At 54.6% G+C, this 13,458-nt stretch overlaps 1 protein-coding gene across 4 annotated transcripts in view; it reads right to left on the minus strand.

The window, feature by feature from the left end:
* The window catches only part of DENND2B (DENN domain containing 2B), a 166,256-nt gene that overhangs the window by 8,967 nt on the left and 143,831 nt on the right, over positions 1-13,458 (minus strand). For all 4 annotated transcript variants that reach the window (XM_006051600.4, XM_044929489.2, XM_025266612.3 and 1 more), the window contains 9 exons: positions 12,292-12,507; positions 11,258-11,354; positions 10,571-10,615; positions 9,428-9,612; positions 8,250-8,359; positions 7,987-8,056; positions 5,005-5,082; positions 4,342-4,482; positions 685-833 (listed from right to left, as the gene is read on the minus strand). In XM_006051600.4, the coding sequence (XP_006051662.2) occupies positions 685-833; positions 4,342-4,482; positions 5,005-5,082; positions 7,987-8,056; positions 8,250-8,359; positions 9,428-9,612; positions 10,571-10,615; positions 11,258-11,354; positions 12,292-12,507 (1,091 nt within the window). The remainder of the gene's footprint in view (positions 1-684; positions 834-4,341; positions 4,483-5,004; positions 5,083-7,986; positions 8,057-8,249; positions 8,360-9,427; positions 9,613-10,570; positions 10,616-11,257; positions 11,355-12,291; positions 12,508-13,458) is intronic.

Consider the following 13,458-nt stretch of genomic DNA (forward strand, 5'->3'; position numbering starts at 1 on the left):
TCCAGTCCCTGGACTTCTTTTGCCATTTCCTAGTCTGGCCAGCCTCCCTACAAGCACCCTCCTCCCCAGCACCCTCAAGGCCTTCACCTCATCCTTCTCAGCAAATCGCCATGTGCCCGCCTGGGTCACTCCATTCAACTGCCTTCTCCAGGTGACACCCGCTGGACAGCTCACACCCCTCATACTATCCCTAGTCAGTGCTCTCACCCCTTCTCATGATGGCTCTCCCCAAAGTTCATCACTCTCTCAAAATGCAGCATCCCACAGAGATGGCCTTACATCCCCCTCCAGGGGAAATGTGGCTGTCTGCTAGGAGTCTCCTTCCTTTCTTACCTCTCTCTATATAAATAGGTTTGCACCTATACAATCTTGGCTGCTGCAAAAGAAGCAGCGTCTGTCTTTTTCCCTCCAGCCAAGTCCTCCATCAGGCCCTCATCTCTGCCACCCTGTGTGCGCACAAGCCCTGCTCCCTCAGTCATCCTCTCTGACCAGGTTTGCTAACCTGTGCTCTCCATTTGATCCTTCTCTCACCACACGCGCAGTCGCACCCCCCTCCCCACCACCACACACACACACTCTGCACATACTAATGCAGTGGCTGGCATATACTAGGACCCATGCACACGCTACATTAATTAGCGGATATGTCTTCCCCACTTCTTCACCTCACCTGCTGGGCCCTACCTGAGCTTATCTGCCACAAAAATGACCCGACGCTCCAACAGCAGCGAGGCGAAGATTCGGATGAGCTGACGCACGCTGAGGCAGGTAAAAAGGCACTCGAAGTCCACATGCTCCAGCCGGGAGTCCGTGGGCCGGCGCAGCTCTAACACCTGCAGGAGACCAGCGGGGGAAGGGGGTCCAGGCAGATCAGGTGGGTGCCACTCCCAGGTCCCGCACAAAGCGACCTGAAGCTCGCTTCCCTCCCCAGTCTCTCTCCCGAGGCCTCCACTCTACCGCCGGCTATGCAATAAGACCCAGTCTCCTCCTCCACAGTCCTCAGACCCCAGCCTGCAGGCAGGAGGGCTCACTGAGAACAAGGTGGAGGCTCCAGGAGAAGGGGGTGGCCAGGCTCTGGGGGAGGGAGGAGGACAGCTGACCATTCTTACGGAGAGAGAGGGAGTCTCCCCGCACAGTCCTCCCTGACCTTTTGCCCATCTTGGCCCCATGCGGACGGACCCCCACAACGGATCACGGCCCCCCAGGCAGCTCTGCTCACCCCTCACCCATCTCTGGAAGGACAATGCTAGTGTCCCTGTTGCCATGCCCCCTCCCTTTCCTGCAAGGAACTGTTTCCTTCCAGAGGCTCTGTCCTGGCCTCTTTCAGCGTGTCTCATCCCTGTGCCAGGAACAAGGAAAACACTGGGAAATGGCTGGCTATTCCACAGCCTGGCCAGAAGAGGCCTTTCTTGACCAGGACCAGACCTAGCCATCTTCCCTCCAGTGGGGCGGTAAGACCACTCCCAAGGTTGGCGATGTGGCACAGATAGCACTTCCCTGGGGGTAGGCATGAGGGTGGAGGGTGGCAATGACCCTGGGAATGTGAGCAGGGGCAGCTGATGGCGCTTGGGCCAGGCCAAAGCGGCTCTCACCAGGGCCTGCCTGGTTCTCCCTGGTTCCTCAGCGAGGTGGGCAGCATGGACACGTAGGCCTCCAGAGAACTAGGAGGGAAAACAAACTCCCTCTCTCAGCCCTGTGGAGTCAGAGCTCTCCCCCAAGGGCTTTAGCCATCATCCCATTTATTCCTCCTAACTCCAAGCTCAGTGTCATCCCTCTGGCCCCGGGGAAACAGGACAAGGGGCACAGGTTGCCCTGAGGACGTGTCTCTTTTCAGAGGTCTGTTTCCACGCTGTCTCTCCCACCCAATGCTGATGTCCCAGAGGTTCGGCATTAGCAGGATGCGGGGGACACCAGAAATAGTGATGTAGGCTGAAGGAAGCCCACACCACCATCACCCCAGAGGCTTCAGCACACCTCCTACTCCTACCCGTGCCCCGGAGGAAGTCACAGCGAGGCTCCCCTAAGCCTCCCTCCTGAGAGCCTGCATGCAGTTGGTGCTCCATGCCTGGTACTCCAGAGTCTGCACTCTCCAGGGAGTGAGCATTCACACAGGCAGCTTGGAGGACCTGGGCTTCCTTTCACTCACCCGCCCCTCAAGGAGATCATAGTCTGCTGGGGCTAAAGGAGCCTGAATGATCAGCCCATGAGCTTGGTGACAGGCCAGGGGAAAGGTGTAATTTACATCTACACAGGAGCCAAGAGGGCTGGGTAGAAGGGTACCCATCCCATCTGGGGTGGGGCGGGGGCAGTGGCTCAGAGCACAGGATGCTTAACTTGGTTGCCCAAGGAGATAAGGCAAAAGGAAGCAGAGTTCATGGATGTAAGAGGAGGCTGGTGAGTGGGCCGGGCCCTGTCCTGAAGGACTGACTCCCAGGTACTGCTGTTGGACCCTCAGGGCAGGGTCAGAGGACTTGCCCCTAGGCCACATGCATGAAGCAGAAAGTCCATCCAAGAGAGGGTGGGAGAAAAGATGCCACAAGAAAGGCCTTGACCAGTACTCGCCACTCCCAGCAAACCCAGTGCTTCTCTAGTCAGACCCTCTCTGCTGCCTGCAACAATGAATACATTTATTTCTCCCTCTCCTCAAACCCAGCGCCCACCTCTCACTCTCAGAGGACAACCTTCTTTCCCATTTGGAGAAAACTGAAGCCGTCAGATGAGAATCCAGGATCTATAAGCCATGGCCCTTCCCTGCCATCACACCAGAGAGGACCCCTTCTCCTGTCTCCCCACGGAGCCCACTGCCCACCCCCAGTCTCACTGTCCCCTCCCTCTGCTGCTGTCTTAACCTCTCTCTTCCTTTCTGGGCCATTCCCACCAGTACCCAGATGACCACCTTCAACAAACTGGCTCCACGTTACCGTTCAACCACTGCCCATTCCTCCCCACAGCCAAGCCTCTGGAAAGCTATCTCTGCAGGCCATGTCCCCTTCTCAACCCCATCCACTTCTCAACTCTGTCCACTTGAGCTTCTCGGCCCCCTGACCACCCGAGTTTCCAGAATTCTGTCTTGTCAAGGCAGCCCGCCACACCTGGTCCTGACCTCACCTCATCTCTCCTTCCTTCCTGAGAGGCCCCTTCCTTGGCTCCTGTTGCTGCTCCTCTACTGCCGGAGGCCCTCAGGACTTTGTCCTCCTCCCCATCTACACTCTTTGCTAATATGCACAAAATCAACTCTTCCTCCCCACAGACCTGCTCCTCCCTCAGGTGCTCCACTGACGACCCTGCTGCTCAAGCCAGAAAGCTGGGAATCAGCCTTAAAGCTTCCCTAACACTAGTCCCCATTTCCAGCCACTGCAAAGTGCTATGGATCCTGGTTCTAAAGTACATCTCAAATCCATCTTCCTCCTCCATCTTTCCGTCCACACCTTAATCCAAGCTCCACTCATCTTTTGCCTATACGACTGCAACAATACCCAAGCCGGTCTCCCTGTTTTCACACCAGTCCACTATCAACATAGCAGCCAGACTGGGCTTTTAAAATCATTATCTCAGATCCTAGAATCCAGCTTGAGATACACTCCAAACCCCTGAATTTGGCCTACAGCACACTGTGGCTGGGCCCGGCGGTCTCTCCACCCTGCTCACTCCCTTTCTCAACCATCTTGGCCTTCTCCAGTTCCTTGACAAGCATACACACTTTCCCACCTTTTGCCTTCAGATGCTGTCCGTCTACCTGGCATATTCCTTCCCCACACACATCCTTCTCTTTGAGTCTCCCTCGCCTCAATTCATCCACTTGACTCCACTCACCCTGGGTCCCTAAGAAAAGGTCATCTTCCTCAGAGGAGGCCTCCCCTGGCCCTTAGTCTGAAGGAGACGCCCTGTCACACACACTCCCCCTTGTGCTGTCACTTGGCACCTGACACTCTGGGGAGTTACCTGTTTCTATGGGCAAGTATTTATTTAACACTGGTCTCTTCCACTTGACCGTGAACTCCACAAGCACTCAGCTGTGCCCCTCTTTAACTGTACAACTCTGCCCCGAGGTCTGCAGGAACCCTCACCGTGAGACAGCACATATTCCATAAACATCTGATCAATGAAGAAGAGGCGGCCTGCAGTTTAGTCCAAACAGGTCAGGGAAGGCCCTGGGAGCTGCAGAGAGGTGAGCGACAATCACAGTTCTGTCACTCATTTCTCAGTCCCTGTCGGTTAGGTGTACAAACGCGCTGAGCAAGGAAGGGGCCGTGTTCCGCACTCTGGAGACTGAGCCGTGGGCTCGCAGGTCCCACCCCAGCCTCAGTCCGTGACCCGAGAGGAGGCAGCAGAAATCCCTACCTCATTGCCAGCCCCTGGCAGGAAGGTCTTCACTTTGATGGTCTTCCCTGGGGCGGGGAAGGGTGATTCCATGAGACTTCTCATGAAGGGATAGACCAGAGCAGCAGAGATCCCACGCCGGCGCTCCACCTCATCGAGGACCTGTGCCCACCGGCAGCAGCCCAAAGAGGAAGGTGGTCAGGGCCCTGCCCTTCCCCTACCTCCTGGGTAGAGAAGAGGGCACTCTGGCATCTGACTGGTCTGGGCCAAAAGCTGGGAGCCAGGAGCTTCACACCCCACCCTTCCCAAGTCCCTGGCCACTATGAGGGCTGTGCTCCCTAACTATTTCTTGCTTCAGACCCCAAGAGTGAATAGCTGGGCAAACGAAACACCTCTTGAGAGTGGAGTTCCTGGGCACTTGGCTTCCCCAGGGTCTCTGTCCCCGAGGACTCAGCTTGCCCACGGCCCAGGGTGGGATGTGACATGAGCAGACGCTGCCATGTAGGAGCTGGTGGACGGGGAGGGAGTCAGACAGCCCGGCTGCACTTGCCCTTGCATTCTCGCCTTCTCTCACCCTCTCTCTCACACACACATGTGGTTTTCCCATCTAAACCGCCTGTAGATACTCCTGTGGGAGCTTTCAGATGGGGGAAGAGGGCAGGAAGTAAGCCAGAGCCCTCTTACCTTGGAAAACAAGCCGAAGCAGCCAAGGCGGCTGATGACACAGTACACCTCTGGCAACCGAGGCCCTTTCCCGCTTGGCTGGGCCGGGACAAGGAGAGAGACAGACACAGAGAACACGTGGTTACTACACCTGGCTCCTTTTCCTTAGGATCTGAGGACCAAGCACCTCTCTTCTAGTGAAAACCTCTCTTCTAGTGAAAGAAGACTCCAGGCCTCTTCTGAACACCTACTCAACCAGGCCCTCAAAGGAAAGACGGCCACTCTTTGGGGGTCAGCTTCAGCCTCTTCTGGCCTTCCAGCCCAAGGTGCCAGGTTCCTGCCAAGTGCTACACAGGCTCTGCCCTTCCTCCCAGAGGACCCTGGTGGGGGCTGGCAAAGACGAAGCGGTGTGGCAGAGGCTGTAGGGTGATCTGTGGATTTACATCCCCAAGTCCCCGGGAGCCTGCTGGCAAGGACAGGGGCTTGTGTACATTCTTAGGAATGAGCCGGGCGGTCTTCTGTCCCCACTGGAGACATTCTGCAACACGTTCCTCTTCTCAGTTGCACCTCTCTCCCTTTCTGGATCATCCCCATTCTAGAAAAGCAGACTGACGCTACATAAGGTAAGTAAACTACTATTTATTGAATGTTTACCGTTTCTGAGTCCTGGGCTTGGAACTTTCCAAAAACGTGTTAGCTAGGCATTATTATTCCCATTTTATGGATGAGGAAACTGGGTTCAAAATTACTAAGCCATCACCCAAGGTCAGATATTTAGAAGTCATGGAACCAGGAGTCTGTTTCTGCCTCTGTGTGTGTAACCTCTTTGCTGTGGTACCTCTGAAGTATGTTGCCTTCTGACAGAAAGGAAAGAAAAGAAACATGAAGATACCGGACAGAGGCCTGTACAGAGTAGAGGAGAAGAGAGTCATAGGGGGATCTGAAAGGTAGGTAGCTCGAGGAGAGGTGGGCCAAGAGCTCCCCAGGCCTGGAGCCCCCAGTGCAGGCTGGAGGGAGTCCACAGGAGCCGGCTTCTCCAGCCAGTGGCTGGCAGGGCTCTGTGGCTGTTTCTGGCTTGGAGGCCTGGAGGGCCTAGCCAGGCCGGGTGGGGAGGGAGCAGAGCAGCAGGTGCTGGCCCCTCATGCAGGCCGCTAAGCAAATGCAGATGGGGCTATTTCAGTCTCCAAACCTGCTGGCCACACGTCACAGATCTAAAGAGAAGGCAGAATCTGTTTTTGTCCATATTAGGCCTGAAACTCACTCCTCTCTTTTTCCCTCTCCCCCGCCTCCCCTAAAACCCCAAGTGATTAAATCAAGTATGTGGGATTTGGGTTAGAATCGTTGTGTCCAATCTGTAGGAATGCCGAGCGAGTGCCAGCCCCCTTGGCAGGGGCCCAGCCCAGGCCCTCTCTGAGCACGCCAGGACAAACACGCTCTTCCCTGGGGGCGGCAGGCCCACTGCAAAGGAGCAGCTCTACTCCATCTCTGCCCCTGCTAAAGCAGCCTTCGCAACGGGCCCCTCCAGGCCCAGGTGAACCTGCCTGGCTCCCCGCCTGGCCTCTACTGTTCCACATTCCCTTGGCCCCACTCACAGGCATTCTATAGCCAAGTATTCCTCTCCCTGGACTACCCTGTGGGGTCATCTGGGAGTTCCAGACTTGGGGTTTTAGAGCTTGAAGTCAACCGGGCTCTAGCGCTCACTGGCTGTATGACCCTGGGCAAGTCATTCCACATCTGAGTCTCCGTTTCCTAATCTACAGAACAGATATAACAATGCCTCATGGACTATTATGAGGAATAAAGAAAATGACATGCCTGTAACATAAAATGGATCCCAAGTAATAGTTCATTCCCCTTGTCCAGCCTTCTACATTGAAAATCCCACCTCCTCTACTAAAGCACCTAACACCCCTTAGCACTCTCAGTTGCTCAGTCATGTCCGACTATTTGCAACCCCATGGACTATAGCCCACCAGGCTTCTCTGTCCACGGAATTCTCCAGGCAGAATACTGAAGTGGGCTGCCATTTCCTTCTCCAGGGGATCTTCCAGGGATCAAACCCGGTCTTCCTGCATTGCAGGCAGATTCTTTACTGTCTGAGCCACCAGGGAAGCCCTAAAGCACCTGAAGTTCCTTGAAAATAGGATCCAGGTCTAACTCATTTTTATGCACCTTCAGCATGTTGCCTAACCCTCAGTAGGTTTGTGGTACATGTTTTTGAATGAACGAATAAATGAGCCCGAATCCTTCATTTGGGGTCCCTGCTATACACCACCTTTGCCTAAGATCCCCATCATCTACCCCTTCTCCCACTAAGGCCCAGGAACCTTGAAACACTGTCAATAGCCCAAGCCAACAACATCCCCAGTGAGCCCCAGAGGAGCGTGTGACAGGACTTTCTTTACCCCAATCTATTTCCCAGGACTAATGGGAAGAAGGATGGGGTAGTGCTTCTCTACAACATGTCTTATGTTTTTAAAACCCTTCCTTTCCCCTTGAGCTCAAGGCATGTCTCCCAGAATCCCACAGAAAGTTACCGCTCTGTCCCTGTTCAGCCTCCAGTCCTACCAGATCAAGTGCAGGACACACATCAGGCTGGCCAGGGGTCAGGGTGGGGAATTTTGTCCTCCACCCCAGTCTGATGCACACACACACACTGATGTGATCCTGCAACCCAGGATCAACGATCTGAGTTCAAAAGCCCAAAGAAAATGAATGAAAAGAAAAAGTATAGAAGAGCTAAAAACATGACATCCCAGTAGAAAGTGATCTAATCTCTTCCCTTATTATAGATTATCTCAGATCCTGGGGCCCAATCAAAGTGGCCACTTTAAGTCCTGCCATCCCAGGAGCGCTGTGTGTGTGTGTGTGTGTGTGTGTCAGTGGCCTCAGGGAACATACAAGGCAGCAGAACACAAGAGTTTCTACAAGCTCAAGTTAAAGAAGAGCACACACATACAAACTCTGTGGCCCAGTCTCTGAGGACCGAATGGCCCTACTTACCAGTAAGCGCCTGCAGTAGCCAAAGCGTCTGCTGCCATCTTCCCCAGTCAACATGAAAGAGAATGTCTCGCTGGAACAGGGAGAAGTCTGGCATCAGGGACATACACAGGACCCAGGAAACAGCCCCCAAGAAGAAGGGCTGCCATCCCAGGGAGGGGGTAAAGGACCAGGCTGCTACAGGAGAAGAGGCTGGGACTAGAGTGGGCCCAGCCAGCCGCCTGCTATGACAGGGGTGGAGGAGATTCTGCCAGGTTGGGCCTCACCTGCTGTACTCTGACACAGGGAGCCAGTCCTTGGCATCAGGGAAGCAAAACTGGGGAATGGCCTTGAGCCTCTCCTCTGCCTCCCGCATCTGCTTGGTGGGTCGGTCCAGCTGCAAGGAAGAGGGATATGGGGAGAAACAGATCAGAGAAGACATGAAAGCTGGGGGTCGTGGGGGTAGCTGAGAAATATACCCCCCATCCCCAGCCTCGTGAGTCCTAGGTGGCGTTCTACCAACTGGCATGCTTCTCAGCAGCCTTGACCCCACTCACAATTCTTACAGAGAGGTCTGGGTGTGGGATGAGTCATCATTCATTCATTCATTCAATATATGCCAAACTAGCACTTTATATGTGGCGCCTGGCACTGTGCCATTGCTGGACTACCAAGAAAGAGACCACAAAGCGGATGGTGTCCCTGTCCTATGCGCGTTCTGGCCAGCAGAGTGAGGTAATCAACAACACACTCTGAGAGGAGCCACAGAGGAAATAAACAGGGTGATACGACAGAGAGAACTGGGTGGAGGGGGCTACTTTAGAGTATCTAGAAAGATCTGGAGGAGGTACTGTTTGAGCAGAGAATGAGAAGGAACCAGTAGCCAAATGAAGAGCTGGAAAAAAGAAGATTCTGGGCAATGACAGAGACAAAGGGCTTGAGTGTTACAGGAAGTGAAAGGAGGCCAGGCAGCTGGGCTGGCTGGGGATGAGCAGGGAAGGAGTGGTAAGAGCTCAGGAAGGTGGGGGAAAGGGGAGAGAATGCTGATGGGTACAGGGTTCCTTTGGGGAGTAATGAAAATGTCCTAAAATTGGTCAGATAACTGTGAATATATGAAAAGTTATTGAATGGTATGCTTTAAACAGGTGGATTAAATAGTATCTCTTTAATAGATTAAATTGTATCTCAATAAAGTGGTTCAAAAAGAGAAGGAGGATAGAAGTAGTAGCTGGGGACCCTTCCTCAGGACCCTTGAAGTCCTGTACACAACGTGGATCTGATTTTAGCCACACTGGGGGCTGTTCTCTCTGCCTTCATCCTCTGAATACTCACTGGCCGAAACCCACCACTTCTCCTGGCTCCAGGGAGCCACACTCAGGGCTGGGGCAGTGAGGTGGGTCGCTATGGCAGGAACAGGATGGGCCAGGCGGAAAGGCAGAGGCCAGGAAGGAGGGAGGGGTCGCACCTTGGGGAACTGATAGGAGACCTCGGGGAGGTAGGTGTTCCGGGAGGGCTTCTTCTTGAGGGACACGACCACGAAGTACTCGAACAGCTCCCGCTCCTGCCACTCCAGCAGCTCCAGCTCCAGGGTCCGGTAGCTGGGCGCACGCTTCAGCATGGACTGGATGTGGACCAGGCGCTGTGTGTGGGCTGGGGGCGGGCCACACATCAGGACAAGACCCCGCGTCAGCTCCCGCCCCACCTCACACTCAGGGCTCCATCCCAGTGGGTCACCTCTAAGTGCAGGAGCCTAGCCTGACACCTGACCCCCCGAGCTCTGGGCGAGACTTGGCAGGAGCAAGGTGTCTGTCTGTCTGATCTGACACAGGGAGCTACTGGTCTGGGCCTCCCAGAGCCTCTGGAGGCTGGGCTGGGACCAATAAGACTGCCTGAGCCAGGCAAACCCAGGGAGGCATCATGGCACCTACACACCCCTGGGCCAACAGGGCGAGAAGATACGAACATCCACGAAGCCTTCATCCTAGGGGCCCTAGCAACCTTGGACTTGGACCCTTCCCCCTGTTCCCAGGCCCAAAGTCCACCTGCCCACATGCCTGGGGATGAGAGAAGGAGGGAAGGAGGGAGCTCCCAATATCGATACTTTAATCATTTAGGAAGGTCTAAATAGGGTTTCTCGGTAGAGAAAGAAGAGAGATTTGTCCAAGGCCCCTGGAATGTGAAGGTCCCAGAAACCTCCCAGGGAGGTGGCAGCTCTCTAGGGAGGGGGAAGATGAGTGGCCTTAGGGCCTCCCAAGCACCAGGTTCCTCAGACTTCAGCACATTTCTCACAACCAGAAGAGGAACCTGGAACACATCTCTGACCCCCCAGACTCACCTAGATGGACAATGAATGGCTTAGGAAAGTAGGGCAGGGTCACCAGCCTTAAATTTGGAAAAGGGGAGATGTCTGAATTTAAGCTCACAGGCCTGAGCTCCATGATAGAAGGAATGGACTCCCCTAGAGCTCCTTGCTCTGTTGGCCTTGTATCCTGCCTGCTGATACCCTTCCCAACTGGGCCACTTTGGGACACTGGGACAACAAAGGCTGATAGATACCCTTCCACCAGGGCTGGGAAGGGGCCCCTGCTCTCTAGGAGCCACGTCTCACCTTTGAACCTGTCGTCAGAGTCGCTCTCGCTCTCGCTATTTTCATCTGGAAAAGTCAGAGCAGAGTGCAGGCTGGCTGAGCCGCTGCCCCATGGTAAATGTCTTCTGTGCACCCGCCGCTGACCCCCTCCCCACTCCCCCTCTTCACCCCGGGCCCAGCTCACGAGGGATGGACCTCATCTGGGCTCCAATGGGCCCCCGGCCAGGAACTGCGTGGCCCAGGGCCAGTGTCCCTCAGAGCTCAACCTGCAGGTGTTAATCTATACACAAACTCCTATCCATCCAGTCCTGATCTGGGGGAAGCTGAGGGCCGAAGCTGGAGGCTGAGCCAGCAGAGAGGCCTGTGGGCCTGGAACACAAGGGTCCTGCCTCCAGGAGGCCAAGATTTGAAATGGGAAACAGACCACAGTGCTCAGTAAGTCTGGCCTTTCCTTTGGCCGGACACAGATTCCCACTCCCACCTCTCCCCTATTCAGGCCTCACAGCCCAGAGTCTCAGCTAACCGTTCCCAGGGCTTTCTTCTCTTTTTGGCCCTCCCCTCCTGTGTGGCCACCTTTTGGCAGGGCTCTACCCTCCTAGAAGGCAAGTTGGCCCATGGAAGGGTAAACTGAGGCTAGTCCTTGCATCTTCCCACTTCTAATGCCCAAGGGCCCCAGGAACATGAGCCAGCTCAGGTGTCCAGGCCTACCTCTCAGTGATGATGTCTCAATGCTGGACATAGACAGCTTTTTTAACCTCTTCTTTCCCCTCTTGGCATTGTAGATGGAGTTAATTCTTTGGACAAGCTGGGTGAGAAAAGCAGGGAGAGTGAGGTAACCCTAATGCCATCTGCCCCGGCTCCTAAGAAGGCTGTTGATTTACAGAGGCCATCTGTTCCCCTGCTGGTAGAAGCTTCCCACCCTTCCCCGCGTGGGGCCCAGCGCTTGTCTCTCTGCTGCACTGGTCCCAAGGGCAAGCCATAGCTCTCTACCTATTTGTCCACTTAGTGGTCTCCTGCCCCCAAGACAAGGGTCCTCACTTAGCTCCCCAGAGGAAGGAACTGTGATCAAACCAGACAGGATGGGAGCTCCTGGGTCTCAGGAGTCACTGAACCAGCTGAGACAAAGAGCTGCTCAGAGGCAATAACAGGAACAAGGACTGAGCCTTTCCCCTCCGGGCTATCACCTGGGGGCCTGGCAGGAAGGAGCAAAATTCCCAATATACCCGAGCATTGTTTGCAGGCTAAAAATACCACTTGGCTAAATCCTGCTGCTCTGAGCTGGGGATCTGGGCCTGGCTGGTGTGGGTGTGCAAATCACTGCTGAAAACTCTCAACTCAGAGAGGTACAGAAAGAAGACCCACCTTTGAGTCCTAGCCTCTCACAGCCTGCAGATGTTTCTGTGTACACAGAGACTTTGCACACCCCACGCGCACACTAATGAGGAGCCTCCTAAGGACTGCCTCCATCCAGCCAGTGGTGTGGAGTACTCCCTGGGGGCCAGCTGGCCTGTTTTCCCCTAACATCTGTGCAATATTAATCACTCAGTGCATCTTTATTGATAAGAAAAGAGAATTAGCCAGATGAAAAAAGAAAAGGCCAGTGCCTGGACCCAAAATTAATTTAAGGAGAATTAAGGAAGCAGGCGCAGATTAGGGAAAGGAGGGAGGGAGGGAGAAGAGAGCCACAGCCGGCCTGCCTGCCCACCCGCCCAGTCCCGGCCGGCTCCACCTGCAGAAGCTACCTTGGGGATGCGACGGGCCCGGCGGCTGGACAGCAGCTCACTGGTGGTGCTGAGGCTGTCCTCATTAAGGCTGGAGGGCGAAGACGGCAGGCTCAGCTGAGCCAGCAGTAGCATGTCGTCATGGCTGTGCCTCTTGGGTAACCGTGGCAGCCGGTGGCTCTTCCTTTCCGACCAGTTCCCGCTGCGCAGGGACTGGCTTCCGGGTTTCAGGGAGAGCTGGCGTGGGGCAGGGGACAGGGGAGAAGGCCTCAGCATGGATACCGTGGCCGGCACCTGTCTGCTGGGAGCTGGACACAGGAGCCACAGGCTGTCCTCCCTGACTTCCCCCGAACCCCACCTGGAATTTCCATTGACCAGGGTTTCCTCTTCTAAGACCTCAGCTGCTAATCAGCAGGTCAGGGCAAGATTAGATACTTGCTTCCACAAAGGAAGCTTGACTTCTGCCAGAAAAAAAGAAAGCAGAGACAAAGAAAACTGGGCTGTCATCTGAGTGGGAAAAGAAGGCCAAGTGAGAATGCTGTGGGCGCTGTCTGAGCTCTGGGACAAGGCTGACTCTGCTCATTACTGGGTGTGGCTCAGATCTGTGTTCTGCCTCGCTACATCTAGACTGACATCCTTCGCCACAGGGCACCTTAGTCTGAGTGGAATCACTGCTTGCTAAAAAGGGAGCAGCTCTGCACACCTGGCATGCCTTCCACCTGCCACCCGCATCTGGCATTGCCGCTCATCACTCTTCAGCAAGTCCTCCTTCCTTCCCCTCCCCCAATTTCCTCTTCCTACCCAATCAGTCAGAAAACACACATTCAGTGGACGTTTATTTGAACAGAGCACATTAGAAAGGTAAACCTTTTATAAAAACAATCATGTCACTCCAAGGCCAGAAGAAATAATTTTTATATTCTCTGGCCAGTGTTCTAAAATCTCTAGGAGAATCAGCATTGCTTTGGTAGGTCCAAGATAGGATCTCCATCCTCCAGCCTCCTGTCCATCATGGACAAAGCCAGAACAAGCTACAGCCTCAGAGCTCCTTTGCCTCTTCACCTTTCTCCCCATTCTGCCTCCATCAGTCCATTGCTCAGAGATTCATCTACTCAGCCATTTATCCAATGGGAGCACTTCCAGGTCCTGGAGATACCTATGTGGCTCTCCAAATCCAGTTACTGGGCC

Source organism: Bubalus bubalis, chromosome 16 (genome assembly GCF_019923935.1).
Source record: "Bubalus bubalis isolate 160015118507 breed Murrah chromosome 16, NDDB_SH_1, whole genome shotgun sequence".
In the NCBI taxonomy this organism is placed as follows: domain Eukaryota; kingdom Metazoa; phylum Chordata; class Mammalia; order Artiodactyla; family Bovidae; genus Bubalus; species Bubalus bubalis.